This window comes from Lutjanus erythropterus, chromosome 4 (genome assembly GCF_056507025.1).
Source record: "Lutjanus erythropterus isolate fLutEry1 chromosome 4, fLutEry1.hap2, whole genome shotgun sequence".
Lineage (NCBI taxonomy): Eukaryota > Metazoa > Chordata > Actinopteri > Lutjaniformes > Lutjanidae > Lutjanus > Lutjanus erythropterus.
In genome coordinates, this window is record NC_139320.1 from 24,545,416 (window position 1) to 24,565,592 (window position 20,177).

General features: G+C 38.5%; 1 protein-coding gene and 2 non-coding genes across 4 annotated transcripts; 1 reads left to right on the forward strand and 2 right to left on the reverse strand.

Annotated features, from left to right (window-relative positions):
- Positions 1–1,027: 1,027 nt before the first annotated feature.
- On the reverse strand, positions 1,028–1,100 carry trnak-uuu (transfer RNA lysine (anticodon UUU)). Its single transcript has one exon. It is a non-coding gene; the product is annotated as a tRNA-Lys (tRNA).
- Positions 1,101–2,183: 1,083 nt separating this feature from the next.
- Positions 2,184–2,256, reverse strand: trnak-uuu (transfer RNA lysine (anticodon UUU)). The gene has a single exon. It is a non-coding gene; the product is annotated as a tRNA-Lys (tRNA).
- A 666-nt stretch (positions 2,257–2,922) lies between these two features.
- Positions 2,923–12,589, forward strand: nek3 (NIMA related kinase 3). 2 transcript variants are annotated; one of them, XM_084717405.1, is made up of 13 exons: positions 2,923–3,255; positions 4,333–4,426; positions 4,582–4,679; positions 4,769–4,852; positions 5,287–5,354; positions 6,082–6,168; positions 7,414–7,468; positions 8,457–8,657; positions 8,917–9,031; positions 10,637–10,774; positions 10,873–11,007; positions 11,180–11,297; positions 12,403–12,589. In XM_084717405.1, the coding sequence occupies exons 1-13, from the start codon at positions 3,139–3,141 to the stop codon at positions 12,467–12,469; spliced, it is 1,377 nt and encodes a 458-aa protein (XP_084573531.1). In that variant the 5' UTR covers positions 2,923–3,138; the 3' UTR covers positions 12,470–12,589. The 2 variants fall into 2 exon arrangements, with proteins under 2 accessions (XP_084573531.1, XP_084573532.1); XM_084717406.1 differs by lacking the exon at positions 2,923–3,255 and having other exon boundaries at positions 4,554–4,679.
- The last annotated feature ends 7,588 nt before the right edge of the window (positions 12,590–20,177 follow it).

Consider the following 20,177-nt stretch of genomic DNA (forward strand, 5'->3'; position numbering starts at 1 on the left):
TACAGAGGCATGAAAACAAAGAATCACTTTCCAATTTCGTGATTACTTATTACGTTTCCATCACGGCCAACGTTGTACCTTTGCCACCTGCCACATGACCCGACAGGCTGGAGCATTATTACTCACCCTGGCGCTTCACTTTCTCTCTGAGTTTCTTGAAATCTTCATTTCTTTCTGTCCTTCTGGCAGCGGGTTGTAAGGTCAGGAAGCAGGGGAGAGAAACCACACTGACCTGTCCAAACTTACTTTAATTAATGCAAAACCGGATTATATAAACTATTTAAAAAAAATAAAATACTCCAATATAAAATCACTAGGTAACAGAGGCAGTTTATGGTTGTTATGGAAACTTCTGAATGAGTCATATTATTTAGAGATTATGACGCACCGCCATCTAGCGGCCGAGATGCGTAGTACAGGTGAGTCATGCTTACTTGTATGCAGGTTGTGTTGACTGTACTGTCTTTTATGTGAATGTTGAGCTTTTTGGAATTCATTTTTAACCTAACCCAAACTACACATGGCAGGTTTAGGAGACTTTTACACTCAACTTTGCATGTTAAATTAACTAATTAAAATAAAATAATTGTCTGGATTGGGAAATTCTCAGCCAGAATTATGATGAAATTATGAATGTGAACAGAATAAAGAAATCAAATAACATTTTACAGTGCCTAAACTACACTTTTCTTTCCTTTTTTTCCCTGCTTTTTGTGCTGGCTGTGGCTCTGCATCTACACATGGTTATTTTAATACAGTAGTGTGTTTTGAAAAATGTTGAGTGCCGGTGTAAAATACACATAACATATAACTGGCATAGCCCTTGAAAAAGATAAAATAATGAACAAATAAATTGGTATGGACCTTAATTTTTTAACTTCTTTGCTGTTACCTTACGACTGACAAAGTTCATATGAGCTCCACCCTGAGACAGCAGTCTTATGACGTTTTACCAACATGATATGATTAACTGACGGTCTTAGTACTAAAGACTGTCTTATAGTTACAAGTTTTTTAAAACTTCGACCGCCCGAACAGGGACTTGAACCCTGGACCCTCAGATTAAAAGTCTGATGCTCTACCGACTGAGCTATCCGGGCTCTTGTAGAGGTACCACGTGGGAGCTTCAAATAAGTCACGTGACGTCTTTAGCTCAAATTTAGATCAATATGTATATTTGTTTTTATTATTTATTTTCTCTGCCTTCAGAGGAAAAGGAAAAAAGTTTTTCTTTTTTATTTATTTATTTCTGAAAAAGTCTCTGATTCACGTGTACTCTGTGAGACTGATAGAAACATTGTACACTAGACTTATGTTATTACTGTTCTGTTAAGTGATAGATATGTACTATATATGACACAAATTATTATTTTAAAATAATTTGAAGGCTTTATTTCATAATAGCGACCTGCTCACTGCACAATATCCTGCTTGTGTGCCAAAAAATCAATAATTTAACACAAATAATTATTTTTTAAAAATATTTTATTGATTTAACAATGATTTTGTTGTTTCTCCAGAGTCTATGATAAGAACTGTGTCCATGCAGTCATGATTACTGCAGGTTGTGTTGACTTTACTGTTAATGAGAATGTGGGGCTTTTTGGAGTTCACGCTCTACAGTTACACCAAACTACACATGGTGGGAGACCTTTACACTCAACGCTGGTGGGTCTTAAACATGTTAAATAAATAAATTAAATTAAAATAATCAACTGAATTGGGAATTTCTCAGCCAGAATTATATTATAAATAACTAAATTAATGTGAACAGAGTAAAAGAACATTTTACAGGTTGCCTTAGTGCCTGAGCTAAACTTTTTTGTTACTTTTTTTTGTTGGTTGGTTAGTTTGTGTTTATTTTTCTCTGTTTTGTTCGTTTGTTTTATTTTTTTGTCCTGCTGGCAGTGGCTCTGCCTTTGCACATGGTCATGTCTAACACGGCAGAGTAGTTTATAAAATGCTGAGCTGTGATGTTAAGTACACTTACATTCAGCAAAATTGATATACCCGGACTTGTTGCGTATGATAGACGTATTCTTGTGTCACACAAGTTGACGTTATCAGTTGCACACAGAGACAATATTCTTATGACAGTCTGCTTTAGCATCGCGGTGCAGTCTTATTCTCATCGGAAGTCTTCTTGCTGTCTGCAACGACTAAACTTTTTTTAAAATTTCGATCGCCCGAACAGGGACTTGAACCCTGGACCCTCAGATTAAAAGTCTGATGCTCTACCGACTGAGCTATCCGGGCTCTGACAAAGTCGTCACGTGGGAGCTCTAAATAAGTCACGTGGTATGTGTAAAAATGTCTCTCTAGATACAAGTTGAATGTTTTTGTTAACTTGTTTTTTCCTTTCTGCAAAAAAAGAGTAAAAAGTGCCAGCCTGAAAAAAGTAAATAGATAAATCATCTCTTTATAAAATATTTTGTGAAAACCTAAATCTTGTAGCATTGGAGCCTACATTTATGTTACTTTTTCTCGATGCATTTTGTGTTGTGATAATTTTATGTGATAATTATATAGTGACACAAAACATGAATTTTAAAATGATTTTATTTCGCAGTAGTGCCATGCTCACTGTATATTATCCCATTTGTTACATGGTTAAGTATAAAAAACAATAATTTTTTTTGACACAAAAAATTTATTTTATAATTTCTTTTGACTCAACAACGATTTTATTGTCTCTACAGTCTGTTATCAGACCTGTCTCCATAGCAACGGTCTATTCATCATAGCAACGAATGCTGTAATTGACCAATCAGAACTGAGTGATTAACAAAGCCCTGTTATAATATTGATTAAAACACTATTATGGTGATTTTATGGAAACTTCTACATCGCAATCTAAATAAGAGATTATGACGCAGCGCCATTTAGCGGCCACGCTGCGCAGTACAGGTGTGCTTCGCCTACGTCATACAATAAAAAGGAAGTAACAGCCAAACAAACAGCACGAGGAGCTCTACATGTTATGTTTTTTTGGCGCAGTATCCTTATATTAGACTAAAATATAAATTCGACTAAAATAAGGCAGTAAAGTGTCTCCTCTGCCGCCTCAGTCTGTTGTAGCTTGTTTGTTTATGTCGTTTCTGTCCTCTGCGGTCTTTCTTTGTGGTTGATAAGGAGCTCATGGAGAAATACTCCCTGCAGAAAGTGATCGGTGAAGGATCTTTCGGTCGGGCTCTGTTAGTTCGGTGTAAAAGCACTCAGGACGAGTATGTGCTCAAGGAAATTCAGCTGCCAAAGGTATTTGCAAAGAAAGAGTGATGTACTGTAGCCCCGTGGTTTTCAAACTGTGGTCCGGGGACCAACCGGGGCCCTTCAGTGGGTTGTAGGGTAGACTGATTGCAATCTATAGCGTTTAGAGATGTTAATGATTAATCTATTAATCGGTGTTAAGAATTGAACTGATTAAAAATATGTTAATCGATCATACAGAAATGGCAGTAACTTCACCTCCTTTGACATTGTTTTGTCTGGCAGAGCCATTTGTTGAATAAAGAAACTTAAATTTTATATTAATAAAAAAAGAGGAAAAAAGAAAAAAGTTTTGTGCTATAATTTGCAACCCTTGACCATTGATTGACTATTAAAACTTAATTATCTTCAAACCTATAAATAAAAAAATACTCAGAAAATGGTGAAAAATGACAGTCACTGTCTCTCAAAGCTCATGGTGACGTCCTCCAATGTTTTGCCCACAGCCCAAAGATATTTAGTTTACTGTGATAGATGAGTAAAAAAACAGAAAATATTCACATGTAAGAAGCTGGAATTTGACTTTTTTTTTTTTTTTTTTTGCCTTTACTCAAAATGATTAATTGGTCATTAAAATAGTTGGGAATTTATTTAATAGTTGACAACTAATCAATTAATGTTTGCAGTTCTAGATTCCTTAAAACAGAACCCTTGAATTTGGGGTATAATGTACACATATTGTCAGCGTCTGTGAAATGAAAAAGTTTGGGAACCACTGTTGTGGCCTACACTCTGTAACTTTAGCGGTGGAATGGGTAATTGGACTTGAACTGGATCCTCCCCATGTATTTCTGGTTTAAAAATAATTTAAAAAATCACATTATTTGTAATGAAATTGTGAATAAAACATGAACACATGTCGTATTTGCACCAGCCTGTAAACTACACCGCTGCACACTGTGTTTTAAATTCAGACTGTTATGTTATAGCCTGGGGTCGATATGGAAATGTTATTTGCTCTGCACTGCTGATAACCCACCAGATTGTTGCCTGCGCAGAGACGTGCAGTGTGTTTGTTTTGCATAAATAGAGAATGCATTCACGCTCATATTTGCATTTTTATAGAATCAGGCCAAATTGGAGAGTTTGAGGAGAGAGGCTGTCCTGCTGTCCAGAATGAAACATCCTAATATTGTGGCCTTTAGGGAGGCATTCGAAGGTACACACACACACACACACACACACACACACACACACACACACACACACACTAATGCTCCCTTTAAAACGTATTACAAGACATTTTGGACTCTGGTGACATACAGTTATTATTGTTTGGATTGCAGAATAGGCAATGTGATTGTGTTTGTTCAGCTGATGACCTCCTGTGTATTGTGATGGAGTACTGCAGCGGAGGAGACCTGCTCCAGAGGATCCGGCAACAGAAAACCGCACAGTTCTGTGTTGATGATGTACGCCACGACTACCTGCAACTATTCTCACAGTTTAATGTTACTGCTCTGCTCCTCTTTTTAAATTACTTTCATTTTTTCTTTTACAGATCTTGAGGTGGTTTGCTCAGATGTGTGCTGCCGGACAGCACATCCATGATAAACGGGTTTTGCACAGAGATTTGAAGTCCAAGGTACAGTAGGGTCTAGACATTATACTTTATAATTGCTATACATGTTAAAAATATATTTTAGACATGACATCTATGATTTCCCAAAGTAATCATTGCATTCTGCTTTTATTTACATCCCAGCCTTTTTAGAATCAGGGTTTGTAGAACAGACATTTTGAACTCATGAGGAAGATCAGATTTTCTTTGTGTTTGTTCTTTGAATCAGAACAAGAAGTCAGTAATTTAGTTTACTGGGTTGGATGCACGTTGATAGAATCTCATCAGTCTGAGCGCTGTCGAGTGAAATGAACAATGATGAAACTGCTGATCGAGATAAGATCACAACATTATCTCCCACTAATGTATGGGAGATAATATCATCATTCTGCCATGGCTGGCTGCTCTTATTTTTGCTTCATGTTAAGTCATCATTTCTCTCTCATTTCCTCACCCAGAACATTTTCCTGACACGTAATGGGACAATCAAGCTCGGAGACTTTGGATCAGCGTGTATTCTGAACAGGTACAGGAAGAGAAAGGCAACAATTTATCGTTTACCATTTTTAAGTTAAAGGGATTGTTCAGATTATTTGAAGTGGGGTTGTATGAGGTACTTCTGGAAAGTTGGTGTATCAGCTACAATAGATGGTGGTCGCCAACACCCTCAGTGTGGAGGAACAGAGAGGAAAAGCAGCACAAAAGATAAGTTGTGTGCTGTAAGGTCCACCTAAAAAATAGCTGCAATCTTGTGCTTTACTTTGCCATCAGTCTGATAAATAAGCTATATACAAGTCTCTCCAAACCAACCAAACTCCATAGACAAAATCAGTAATTTTACCTCACAGAACACAGGAGTTGCTGGTGTACTGCTGCCTTGATCTTTTAGCTTGTTTGTGTTATTGTTTGACTTAAGTGAATCCGAATTATCCTTTAAAAAACCAAAGTCACACAATAACACTAACAAACTAACTGTTTGAGGCAACAGTAGACCAGCAACTCCCATGTTCTGCAGGTAAAATTACTGATTTCGACTATGGAGTTTGGTTGGTTTGGAGTGAGCAATATTTGGCTTCTACAACATCTACTTTCTCTTCAGAACAGGCTGTCAGAAAATATTCTAAATATAGTGTACACTCAAACTATTATTAATTTTTAGGTCACTAAAATGCCTTTTGTTGCTGACCCTGCTGCTGCTGTTATGTTTTAACTTTTTAACTTTTTAAAACTATTTTTTTTTTATCGTGTTGCAGCTCGAAGGCCCATGCTCATACATACGTTGGGACGCCGTATTACGTGGCTCCAGAAATCTGGGACAACAAGCCGTACAACAATAAGAGGTATCTTATCATGTTTGTTTGACTGGCTCCTCCGTTTTATATGACTTTGGATCAATGTCCGTGTGGGGAAATTAGGTCATTGCAACATGAAGTATTCACCCGATAAAGCAAAGGATGTATATCAACAAATGTCGATAAACAACATAGGAAAACATAAAGAAGCTGTTGTATGAATACATTTATATGTACAGACAGTGTCCAGACCTGTGTTGGTGCATTGAGGAGGGCTACACACATCAGTATATTTATAATTACATTTATATTTATATTCACATATTTTAAAGCCTTGATTTTTGGGGCCAATACCAACAGTAGGGTATATAAAAAAGAATTCTAATATCAGTATATCAGCCAGTAATCTTTATTTATAGAAATAAAATCCAAAAATAACATCAGGGGAAAGAAACAGTAAACTTTCATATGTATTTTTAATAATAATACATAACTAAAAAAACACAAATAGAACAGTTAAGAAAAAGGACCAGCTATACTTAAAATGCAGCCTATGAAACCAAAAAAATGACAAAAATCCCCAGAACAATAACCACGTGCATCATGTTCTATAAATAAATATCGGACAACATATACACTGATACTGATATAGCTGTGCTAGGCCAATATCAGGTCAATAATATTAGCCGACCAATATATCTGTCTGGCTCTATTTATAATATTTGATTCAATTAAATTCAGCTCTGTTTTATTTGTATAGCACCAAACTAAAGCACCAACTAAAACTGAGCCTGAATGAACATAAAAAACAAATGAAAAATATAATAAAAACTCTGATGGTATAAAACTAGCATTTGCAGTTTTATGATTTTCCAGATGAGACATAGTAGATTCAATATGCAGTGTCTCTATTTTGAATATTGCTTGGAGTTAGAGCACAGTTATGAACAGAGTTTTCAAAATAAAATAAAAATACTCTTTAATCAAATAAACTACAAAAACATCACATGATCTTTCCTAAATTTCCTGCGAGTTTCCCGTCCAGGTTTGACTTTCCATCAACATGGCTTGTGAACACAACGCTTTTCACCAGACAGGCCTGCGTGTGTCAATAAATGCACCAACAATGAGGAGTTTTCACAACAGTCTGTGTCCTCTGCTGAGTTCACAGCTCAGCACTGATTATGTAACTCATGCGTGGGTTAACCAGTCTTGTATCTTTGTGACTGTGCCGGTGCATGACGAATGTCTGGTGTGAATGAATAACCGTCTGTATGTTTTTGTGTTCTGCAGTGATGTGTGGTCTCTGGGCTGCGTTCTCTACGAGCTCTGCACCCTGCGACACCCGGTATGTCCCCTCCCTCCACGCTACATGTACCATGGCTTTGACTGCAGGCCTCTCTTCCAGTCTCAAGGGCTGTTGCCCCCACTGGTGCCACCATGTTTGAAAGACACATCACAAAGGTGCCCTCATGGATGCCCCTATGCAGTGTTTCCCCTATCCTGGCCCTCGGAGCTCACTGTCCTGCATGTTTTAGATGTTTCCCTGCTCCAACACACCTGATTCAAATGATCAGCTTGTTATTAGGGTTCAGGCTATCAGGCCGAGGCTTCATGACGAGCTGATCATCTGAATCTGGTGTGTTGGAGCAGGGAAACATCTAAAACATGCAGGACAGTGAGCTCCGAGGGCCAGGATAGGGGAAACACTGCCCCTATGGTACATAAAATATAATAATAGCCCTCTAGAGAGGCCTGTTGTCTAGAACATTGTGATAAAGTGCCCTCTAGAGTGACCGTCCAGTGGGTGAAAATGTGGTGAAGTACCTTTCCAGTGGACAAAACATGATTACATGCCCTCCAGAGTGCCATCCAGTGGACAAATGTGATAAAGTGCCCTTGAGAGTGCCCTTCCAGTGGAGAAAACATGGTGAAATGCCCTTGCAGTGGACAAAATGTCTTGAAGTGCTCTTGATAGTGCCCTTCCATTGGGCCAGATGTGATATAGTGCCCTCTAAAGTGTCCTTCCACTGGGAAAAAAACAGGGTGATGTGCCCTCTAGAGTGCCCCTCCAGTAGGCAAAATGTGATGAAGTACCCTCCAGGGATAAGCACCCTAAGTCTGCCACTGTTTCAAATATTGTAACTGACTCATGACATGAAATAGCTCCACAGTCTTCTCACTGTACAGTGAGATACTTCAGAGTATTGTTGTGTTATGATGGAGGCCTGGTCTCTTCAGCTGTCTTTGATTATCTGCTGTGTGTTTTTAATGGCTCAGATGTTGCGGTGTGGTTTGTTGTGCCTGCGTTGCTCACACCTCATTCTTGTGTCCAGTTCCAGGCGCCCAGCTGGAAGAGCCTGATCCTTAAGGTGTGCCGGGGTGCGTACCCTCCCCTCCCCAGTCACCTGCCCTATGAGCTGCAGTATCTAGTCAAGCAGATGTTCAAGACAAACCCAAAAGACAGGCCGTCCCTGCACACCATCCTGACCTCTCACCGGGTTTCCAGACTCCTGCGGACACATCTCCCCGCCCAGGTAACAACACTGTCACCCTTCCTGTGCAATGACAATCACTCAGGCAGTCGAACTTGAAACAACTTTATGGCCGCTCATCCATCATAACGACATGCTGTCACGACGTGGTGTCGAAGTGAGAATTTAACCTCTTACACAACTTCCCCAGCTGTGGTGACCCTACGTGGAATCTGACCTTTGACAAGCTGCTGTTGGTTCAGATGGCCACGGAGCTCATGTTATGTGTTTGATTTACTGCGCTGCTTTGAATCTTTTACAGGCGATAGAGGCAGAGGAGCAGGGGAGGCGCACGGGTCGGTGGGACAGAGGAGAGGGAAAGAAGGTGGCTGATCTTCTGGGAGAGAAGAGTTTAATACAAACATCAACTTTTGAAGGTAGAGTCCAAGTCAAAGTGAACAATGTAGTCAAGAAAAAAAGGATATACTGCTGCATTCTGGGAAAACTACATCACTGAAATTTTTATGAGGACTGGTAGGAACATACATGTGGTTACAAGATATAAAAGAATAAAAGTTTACAAAGGTTTTGACAAGTTTCACTTTCTAAGAGAAATCTTCTACAATAGCTGCACTTCCACCCAAAGTACCTGGAACTTTTAGTCTCAAGAACTACTTTTCAAGACTTGAAAAGTTTCTTTCAGCCCGTTTCCATCATGGTCTAAAAGTTTTAATTTTGACATGAATTTATAATAATTTATAATAGTTTTAGTCACAAAGTCACATTTTAGGCTTTTTGTAGTCAAGATTTAGTCAGTGGAACATAGTTTTAATTCAGTCATAGTTTTAGTCATAATTTTCTCAGACAGTTTCATGATAGTGTGATGGATTTTGCTGAAGGATGTTTGTCCTGGCTGTAAAAAATTCAGTTAGTAGGCATAAAGTAGGCATAACTTGATCTGTGTTTAGTCATCAAGGCTGAGAATGTACTGATGCATTCTTTTATTCAGTGCAAGAGTGATTATTGACGTGTCAGATCAGACACTGATAATGTTTATTACCTGACACAAGAGACTTTTTATATATTAGTTAAATACAGCACCATGTTTTAGTCTGTTGTAATAAATCAGAAGTAAAAATGTGTAAACTGCATCGTTCAGGCAGGCAAGCATTATCTGGAAACATCACATTTATTCACTTTACATGGAGCTAAAACTAACATTGAATTGTGTTGGATGTTTGCCAAATGACTTAGTGTCTGTTAACGCGTCATAAGAAATCACAAATGGTCTCTTTAAGCTTTTAACATAGATGTTATCAAATCAACCAACTTACAAACTGATATTTACCTTAACAGACACTGCAGCTTTGTGTGTTTTTCTCAAATTGTCTGTGTTTTTTCTGCACATTTTTAATCCACAAGGTGTAGTTTGAGTGTCCATGGTTCGTCTCTCCTCTTTTGTTTCTTTTCTTCTCTTTTCTTTTCTTCCCACCTGACAGCCGCAGGTGAAGACGAGGCACTTTTTAAGTTTGCTAGATTCATTAGTGCTTGTAGATGTCTGATTACTGTGATCTGACCTATGTTGCTCACCCACACAGAGCCAGTTATTTCATTCCGTCTTTATTTGTCAGGCTATAATGAAGAGAGTTGTTGTCAATATTTTATTCATTTACATCATTGCTATGAATTACTCATGAAATAACAGGAAGTCAGTGACACAAGTCAGTGGCACGCAAAGATTAGGAAAATTAGTCCACTGATGTATGAAAACGCAGCGGCTGCCTTACACGTCATTTTTGGGTGTGAAACCTCACTAAAATAATGTCAACTGCAACTTAATTTAGAACCTGATCCCTGCAGTGGGGGTTCCTGGTCCATGGGGAAAGTTCCTATGGTGGAAAAGCAGCTTTTTTTCCCTTTCTCCCTCCTTGGTCTTTTGGTTTTTGTGCATTCACCTTGTGTATATAGAACTTTCTTGTCTTGAAAACATTAAATAAACAATATATAACAACAAAATAATTGTAAGTAACATTTCACTGCAGGTGTGGAGTTACCTGAAACCCACAGTGAGAGCAGAGAACCGGCTCCTCGAAAGCAGTGGGCCGCTGAGCCATCAGACACTGTGATACAGAAGTTGAACAATGCCAGTCTCATCTCATCTGACAGCCTGACCTTCACAGGTTTGAACAGCGTGTTCACATCCCCATTTGCACAAAATTTAGGTTTGCAGAACAACATACGGTATGAAAATACGTCAGCTGTATTCCTGTTTTTCCAGATGTGTCAGAGGAGCCAGAGGACAGCAGAAGGCAGAGGAGACGATGGGACAAAGATCCTCCTGAGAGACTCCTGAGTGTGTTGGAGAAGGCCCAGCTGAAGAGGGCCTTCAGCACCTTTTTAATAAACAAAGGAGGTCTGTTCATAGCTCAGTAGAAGTGATTTTAACAAAAGCAGCTCTCCTGCAGCACAAAACTGACATAACATGAATGTTTTCAGAAATAGAGTCGTTTCAGTCTTGATAGGAGCTTGTCAGTGTAGCGGATGTTATAAAAGGGCCTCTGTGATGTTGTGGTTTCTGTTCTCAGGTGACGATCCCCTGATGGGGCCTCTTTCTCAGCCACAGGGTGACGACATTGATGGTCCTGAGCCAGAAGTGGTTGTAGATGAGGACCGGCTGCGGCCTCGCTCTGATGACGAGGACACGTAAGTAACCCTGGCTACTAACCTACTGCTGTATTTAACATGCCATTAAGAAGGATGAGCATATTTTATAATACCTGACTGGTTGTCTCAAATGTTTTAGGGCATTAGCACTGGTTTTGCATGGTGTAACCCAGGTTTATTCAACTAGCAGTCTGGGTGGTGTTGTAGCTTAATGAGTGGCGCATGCAATCCAGGTATGGAGGCTGTGAGTCCTCTGCAGCGGTCGTGGCTTTGACTCCCAGCCACACCCCTTTGCCACATGTCACCCCTCCACTCTCTCTTTCCCCCTTTCCTGTCAGATCTTCAGCTGTCCTATCAATTAAAAGCATAAAAGCCCAAAAATATATAAAAAGAAAAAAAGACGGCAGGCCAGATATCGGCCCCTTTGAAAATTTTCCCACCAGAGGTTGCCTGCAAATCAGACCAGCATGTGTGTGATAAATAAACAAAACTAAAGTCTCTGAGCTGCTTTGAGACATCTGAACTGTGTGGTATTGGTTCTGTCTTTTTAAGGCACCTGTGTCCTGTGATTGGCTGATTAAACCTGCTCTCCACCTACCCTGGGCCAGTCGGTCACAGAGAAACTCACATTAGCTAAGCTAACAACAAACTTTAAAATGTTTCTCTTGACACCAAAGAGACATTTATTTAGTTTTCCAGTTGTAACAAGTAATAAATGTTGTGTGTATATTGTGCAAGAATTGCACTAAGCTGTGATACAATGTGAAGAGGCACACAATTTTTTAATTTTCTTTTTACCCCAGATAAAATATGTCACAAAATAATGAAATAATACTTCTTTGTAGCTCAGTTTTTTGAGCCTCCAAAGCAGAGAGTATGTAGCCTGGCACACCAGACTAGTTCACAAACATGCCAGAGCTAATGAAAGCATGAGCGCGGCAGATTTGTCAGTTCTGAGGCTAGAGTGTGGGCTGCAAAGAAAATAATGAACAAACGAAAATAAACATTATTCACACTGAAATTCACACCAGTTATTGAGCATCTGTTGAACGGAAATGTACTGTTTTTTTTATAATTTGTATATGTGATCTCTAACATGAAAACAAAGTTAAGATGTCTTGTACTGTTTGTCTTCTCTTCACAGAGACTTTGAAGAAGAGTCTCCATGTGACTGGATGGACGAAGTTGAGAAAATGTTTTCAGAACACTGAAGCATCGTTCTCTCCCAGTCTAAACCATCACAAAGCTGTTATTAATGTTTACATTCGCAAAAAAAAACACTAACTGTTTGCAAATGCCAAAATCATTTTACTTGACTTATATAAGACCAGGTATTGCTCTTATGAAATGAGGACCAAATTTTATAGCAAGTTATATTGAAGTTTACAAAAAACCAAGTTAAAGGGAGAGTTTGGATTGTTTGATGTGGGGTTATATGATGAACTTATCAATAGTCAATATGTTACGAACAGTAGATGATGGTCAGCACGTCTCCAGTGAGGCGCTAAGCAATTTACTGCTGTGGACAGGGTCAGCAACAACAGGTATTTTTCACTGCTTTACCTTACCTGTCTGACAGGAAACTGTTGTTATATAAGCCAAATATTCCTCTCTCCAAACTAACCAAACTCCACAGGCAAAATCCGCAAACAAACTAACAGATCGAGGCAGCGGTAGACCAGTGACTCCTGCGCTGTGTGAGGTAAAATTGCTGATTTTGCCCATGGAGTTTGGTTGGTTTGGAGAGCGCGATATCGAAAAGTACCCCAAACAACCCCACTTCAGATAACCCAAACTATCCTTTTAATCTTAAAGAAAGATATTTATATTGTTTGTTTAAAGCTCTGCACAGATTTGTGTGAATCTGATCACACAGCTGCAACAAAACACTAACATTTGAAGTCAATATTGTTCAACTTCTGTGATAAAACCTTTTTTATATAAAAATGTTTGCTGTGTGTGTGTGTGTCTCTGTGTCTCATCTGATTTGAACATCTGTTGTGTGGCGTTCAGGTTACCAATGATAACATTCCCACTAGATTGAATCCGTCTGGAAGCTTCTGTTTGACTTTGTCGGGGAAGCAGGAAATATTAGACTCCGAGCAGCTGGGTCTCCGTGGGGTCACACCGTTTTTTGAGGCCGGCCCTCCCGCCCACGCCTTTTGATGTCCTTTTCCTCTGCAATATCAAAAGTAGACTAAACATTTTCAGTCATTTGGTATTCTTTGTCTTTTATTCTCTCGACGAGACACTAACAAACCATACATCTGGACCCTTGAGCTGTTGTGTTATTTTTAATTTGCTGTGATCACAACCATGCAGACAGAGAGACAGGATCTGATCTGTCCTACAATAAATGTTAAGCTTGTACCACTAGGTGGAGTTGAAATCACTGATCTAAACTTTGTGTTGTGAGCAGTAGGAGTGAGAAAAGTTAGGTTCAGGTTCAGGCATAAGTAAAATTTTGAAATGATTTTGAAATGATTGCTGTATCCTGGGGGACGCAGTCATTTGACAGAGGGGGGACATTAAGTGGGTGAACTTTATATCATGAGAAACACTGAAGGGGGACAGGTGAAGTACTAAGGTCATGTGACTTCATGCCAACATTCAAAAATATACTATATACTAATGGCAGTGTACACAGTTTATTACACACCACCAGTTCCAGTAATGTTTGGGTGTTGTGTAAAACAGGAAAAACTTAATATAATGATTTGCTGTTCAAACTCTATTGTGTTTTTTTTTTTTGTTTGTTTGTTTGTTTTGTTTTGTAAATATATACTCTTTCTGAATTTGATGCCTGCAACACGTTCCAAAAAAGCTGGGACAGGAACATATTAACCACCTTTTCTTTTAACATTCAGAGTGAAAGTGAAATTCAACAGTCCGGGGTCTCTGTTGTCGTGTTTTGTGCTTCATAATGTGCCACACATTTTCACTGGGACACAGGTCTGGACTGCGGGCGGGTCAGTCTAATACCTGAACTCTTTTACTATGAGGCCACGCTGTTGTGACACGTACAATCAAAATGTTTTGGCATTGTCTTGCTGATTAGAAATAAATAGGGACATCTCTGAAAAAGACATATGGACGGCAGTACATATCGCTCCAACGCCTGTATGTACCTTTCAGCATTATGGGGCCTCCACGGATGTGGCAGTTACCCATGATGCCATGGGCACTAACACACCCCCATACCATCACAGATGCTTGCTGTCCTTTTCCTCTTTAGACACGATGTCCATGATTTCTTAAAACAATCTGATATGTGGACTCCTCAGATCACAGCACACTTTTTTATGTATTATATTATTTATATTATGGATTGTAGACGGTAAAATCCCTAAATTCCTCATAGTTCTGTGTTGAAATGGTTCTTAAACTGTTTGCCAACGCAGGTTTGAGCACTCCACAACTTTGTCAGTCTTTTGTTGCTCCTGTCCCAACTTTTTTGGAAAAAAAATAATTTCTTGTCTTTGTGCTGTATTCAGTTGAATACAGATTGAAAAGTATTTGCAAATCATTGCATTCTGTATTCGTTTACATTTTACACAGCGTCCCAACTAAATGCATGTGAATAACTTTTCATCAGTTTTTTCACTTTTAAAAACTTTGTATGCATATTATGAAAATAGTCATGCTAATTAATTTTTCATAAAATGTTTAAAAAGTTGGCACATGTATTAAAAAATATTCAGGCTGCCTTGAATTTTTAAGTTGACTGAATTTGAAAATAATTAATCGTGATTCAAAAACAAACTTTTCTAGCCAAGTAACCTTGATATTAATTCAGTTGTGCTTGAGAAACTTGCAGAGAGAATGTGTTCAGTAAGCTACAAATTTTATTTTCTCAGCCATGACTTTTCTAAAAGTGTATTAGAGACACAGAAAGTTTTCGTCATATACATTCTTCTTCTTCAGGCTCTCATGAGGGTTTTAACTCTAACACAATGCATGCTGGAAATATGCTGATAACGTTTCTTTAGAAACTCAGTTTAATGAGTTTATTGATCTTTGTACAGTGGATTTATTTCAACATCATTTCAAGTGAAAAGTTAGAAGAGCTCGTGTTGATAAATTCTGAAATTTCTGTTCTGAAAATAAATACTAGAGATTTTAACTTTGACAAACAAAACTTACATATTTATGTTGAGTTAATGAGAAAAGATTCCACTAAATTCCTGTATGATTTTCACAGTGTAAATATAAGAGTAAAGAAAGAAAAACAAAGGCGATATTTTGAGAAATATTATGAAATTTTGTTATTTTCACCTTAGAAAATAGCAATTAACTCATTTTCTAAAATATTTATATATGCTTGCCCATTTAAGTTTTAAGAGTCAGACACAGTCAGATAAGTCTGTGAGTTCTCACTCTGCTTGCGTGTGAATTTAAGGGACTGTTTTCTCCGTTATTGGCACTCTGAAGAGCATAAAGACATTTGATATAAGGGAACAAGAAGAACCTGTTACTCTGTGTTTTGCCAAATTAAAAGCGGGCAACAGCTTAACCACATGTTTGGCAACAGTAAAACAAAAGCGGAGCCTCGCCCATGACAGTTCAGGCTCAGCAGGATATAGATACTACAGACCCTTGAGTCAACAAAACCATAATGATGCTGATTCACCAACAGTCACACCAGGATGGATTATCCTGCCACCAAAGCTCCTCCACAGACTGAGGCCTCCCATTGGTCGACGCGAGGACTCTGCTACGGTTCATGAGAGTCTCCTGCCAGATATCTGTCCATAATGTGTTTTATTGAGGAAGCCCGGGGCTGCAGCTCAAACCTTATCTTGAAGCCACACTGAATCCCCCTCCAGGGCTCACACTCCAGCCCCCTGCCACTTTATTCTGACCATGTTTCCACTTCCACCTCCAAAGATGTCCATGTTTAGTAAAGATACAGATAAAGTGGTGTAGCAGAGCCGAGCTGGAACACCACCACGCTGTGTGTCCTGCAGATAGGAGGAGGGTCTCCACCAGCGTTCATGAGGAACTAGACCAGACAGCATCTTTATAGCTCAGACATCTAATGTAAACTGAAGGGTCTGCTGTGCTTGAATGGAACAATAAGGACTGTGTTATAAAAGGGATAGTTCACCCAAAAATAAAAGTTCAGTCATCATCTACTCACCCTCATGCTGACTGAAGGTCGCGTTTAGTTTTTTAGTCCACATTTTATTTTCCTGTGCTGGAGTTTAACAGGAAAATAACATTGCAGAATCTCCCAAACAATGTAAGTGAATGGTGACGAGTTTTTAAACGTCACACCACACACTCAGTTCAGAAGGTGTGCATGTGCACATAAACATGACTCCAAGCTAAAGATCTACAGTGAAGATTTAGGCTAATAACATAGTGTAAATTATGTCTAACATAAGCTTAGATAAAACTGGTAATAAAAAGTTAAATCAACAACAGCCATAATAAAACTTTAAGAAGGAATTAAAACCTCAAAGCTGCTACAAGGATATTTCATGTTTTATTACTTTTGGAGGCTCCCGTGGACAAAAGCAGTAATGTTTCCACTTTAATAACCACAAAATATAACATTAAAAGTAAAATTATCTAAATAAAAATCTTCTTCTGCTTCTGTTTTAACTGGCTAACATGCTGCTCACTGTAACCCAGCCTGGGAAAATGTGAACACAGGCTTGTTTCATCTGATTTCACAGAGAATCCGACCTGGTGGCAGGCATTAAGGACAACTATAGAGCCAATGTTCTCGCTGATGCTCTTCTTAGTTTATGTAGGTCATCTAGAGGCATCACTAATACACTGAGACTGTTTCAGAGCCAGTTAAAAACTCCCTGTAAAAAGTTTAAGAATGAATAAAAACAGATCAACTTCAAGTTAAACATTTAAATTGCCCTAAGCATAAAAACAAGTTAAACTTTAGATTATGGGACAAACCAGATTTTACAAATGCAATAAGAACAGCCGTCATCTGCAGCATAATCCAATCATTTGAGTGTTTTCGATACGCACATTAAAAGAAAAAATATATAAATAAAACCCAGTGTCTTTCACGCCTCACAGAGAGAAAGACGCCCACCCAACTTTCACACACAGCTCACAATGATGAGCACTATAATTATCACCAGTAAATCTTAGTGCCGAGTGAAAAAGGGTTTCAGAGTCGCAGCTGAAGAGTGCATGCATAAAATGTTACTGTCTTTTAACGCTGATAGGAAAGTTACCTCAATAAGAAACTGTGTTCTAGACACAAAACATGTTCTTTTTTCCTCTTTTTAAGCATCAAAGCATGTGTATATTCTGCAAACTATTGGTTGCCACTATTGGTAGCAATGTCAGAACCTTTAAACACAACCCTGATTTCAGGGTTTTTGTTCCAAAGAGTCTAAATGTAATGTTTACTGTCATAACACTTTTTCTCCTAGAATGAATAACCCTGTTTAAGTAGGAAACAGCCAACATATACAGCTGATAACATAGTAGGCACTACATACAGTATACATTATGTCTTTTTGTATGCTTCATTTCAATGTCCTTCTTAATTCCCCACTTTTTTCACAATTTTCCACCTCCTTTCTTTTACAGATTATTCAGATTCTATCAATAATTCTATAATGCTCAGTGCCTCTAATATAGCAAGGCAGGAAATGGGGCCACAATGAGCCTTCAGTCATACACTCAAGGGTTCTATAAGAATAAGGGTTCCATTAAGAACCATTTTTGGAAGAAAGAGTTCTTCAGGGATTGTTGAAAGGTAGGTAGGTATTAAAAGATCCTCATCCTAAAATGTTCAAGTGTTTACCCATATTTCAAATCGGGTTTTTATATGTTGAACAGTTTGTTAAGTTTGTTGTTTTATGTTCAAAAATGCAGAAAAAGAACCCTATTTAGTTCTAGTTAGTACCTATATTTCTAAGAGTGTAGCCTCTCTTGTGGGCCTCTTTGTTTGTCTTTTGCTTTTTTTGGAAACCACTTGTATGGACACAAGTATTATATTGCAGAATATGATAAATCTGTAATTTGTCCCAAAAAACAGTATCTCACACTATATTGTAGTTTAATAGAACTACACCATCAAATCTGAGAAATGGGCCTCTTAACAAAAAAATAAACAAATCAAAAAAGGATTTATTGCAGGATAATTGGTTTGCATGAAATTGTGCAGGTGTTCCTGTTATTTTGTCCACCCCTTTAAACGTTGGGTCAAAGGTGCAAGAACTGGCTTTAAAAAAAAAATCCTGACGGAACAATTTTATGAAGTTGTAGTTCAGAAAATAAAGAGCCAAACAGGCAGATGAACAGGGGCTTCCTCTTGCAGGAAGGATGTTAAGTCGTGTCTGTTGTATCTCAGTGGCTATAAATGGGTCAAAGAGACATTTCTCTTTGAATGAACGGCTCATCTGTGCAGGACTCCCACACTGAGGGTCAGCGGTGAGCAGACTCAGGGAGTAATGAATTACATGTAATGTGATTAGGATACAAATAAAGGTCACTAAAATCCATTACAGTTACAGGAATAATCAGATTACAGATACATTTAGTATTAACAGGGATTACTAGCCGGATTACAATGTTATAATACCTTTTAAAATAAAGAACAATATATCACCATGTGTAGTACACATACATTACAGCACTTCACAAGTTTCACAGCACTACTCACGTCTCACTGAAATCAGATAATCCTACAGTCAAATCATTATTATGACCTAAATGCTAAATCATTGGGTGGAAATCTCAACGTTATTTTGTCATTAAATCAGAAAAGAGGAACAACATCAGACAGTTCTGCAGCCAGCCGTGAAAATAAAAAGTTAGCTCCACAGATCAACTTTAGCTCCACAGACCAACTGCTAACATTTTCTACAGACCAACCATTAACATTAGCTACATAGACCACACCAACATTAGACTGACCTCTAACATTAACTACACAGGCCGCACAGACCAACCACTAACATTAGCCAAATAGACCAACTGCTGATTTTAGCTACATTGACCAACCATTAACGTTAGCTACACTGACCAAGCACAAATGCTAACTTTAGGAACTTCACTAACATTAGCTAAATAGACCAACTGCTAACTTTAGCTACACAGACCAACCACTCACATTAGCTACACAGACGAACTGCTAACAATAGCTACATAGACCAACCATTAACGTTACGTACACATACCAACTACAAACGCTAACTTTGCGGAAACAGCAAATGTTAGCTAAATAGACCAACTGCTAACATTAGATGCACAGACCAATTGCTGATGTTAGCTACAAAGACCAACCACTAACATCAGGTACACAGATATCCAGGTGGCTAATAACTAATAATTACATCTATTAATCTAAATGTGCATTCACAGATAAAAAAGGAAGGTATCTGGACAAACAACGGATAAACCTACAACTAAAATAAAACATTTTATTGGGCTAAAAACATATCAACATATTTGGTCTTGAGGTAATCCAAAAGTGGAAAGTGATCAAGTTTAATTACTTTACTATTGTGATACTTTAGTAGTATCAGAATACATAACCTTGAGAGTGCAATTTCAGGTCAAAGTATGCAACTTTCACTTTGAATCAATTTGATGCTACAGCTTGTTGCACTGAGCTCTGACTACTGAGAAGTGAAATGGCCCACAACACCGGTGTGTCACCTCACGAGGTGTTGACACAAGTACAAGCAAAACCGCAAACACATGTGGGTCGAGGTTCGTGTGAGAACTGAGCATGGAACTGGTGGAACTGGGGCACACGTTAATGCAGCATTTCCTCTGTCTCTGTTCAGTCAACATCAACATCTCGCTCAATTAAAACTACATGTGCTACATCCTGTGTTCCAGTATCTGCTCAAAGTCACAGCGAGGTTGCGTCTTCTAATCTGAAGTGCTTCACTGATTTTCTTCCTGCTCATCCTGGTGACCTGATAGCAA

Coding starts and splice junctions, on each gene's coding strand:
- nek3 (XM_084717405.1), top strand. CDS start 3,139: ATGGAGAAATACTCCCTGCAGAAAGTGATCGGTGAAGGATCTTTCGGT. Junction 8,658..8,916: donor GGACACATCTCCCCGCCCAG/GTAACAACACTG, acceptor AATCTTTTACAG/GCGATAGAGGCAGAGGAGCA. Junction 11,008..11,179: donor CTTTTTAATAAACAAAGGAG/GTCTGTTCATAG, acceptor TTCTGTTCTCAG/GTGACGATCCCCTGATGGGG.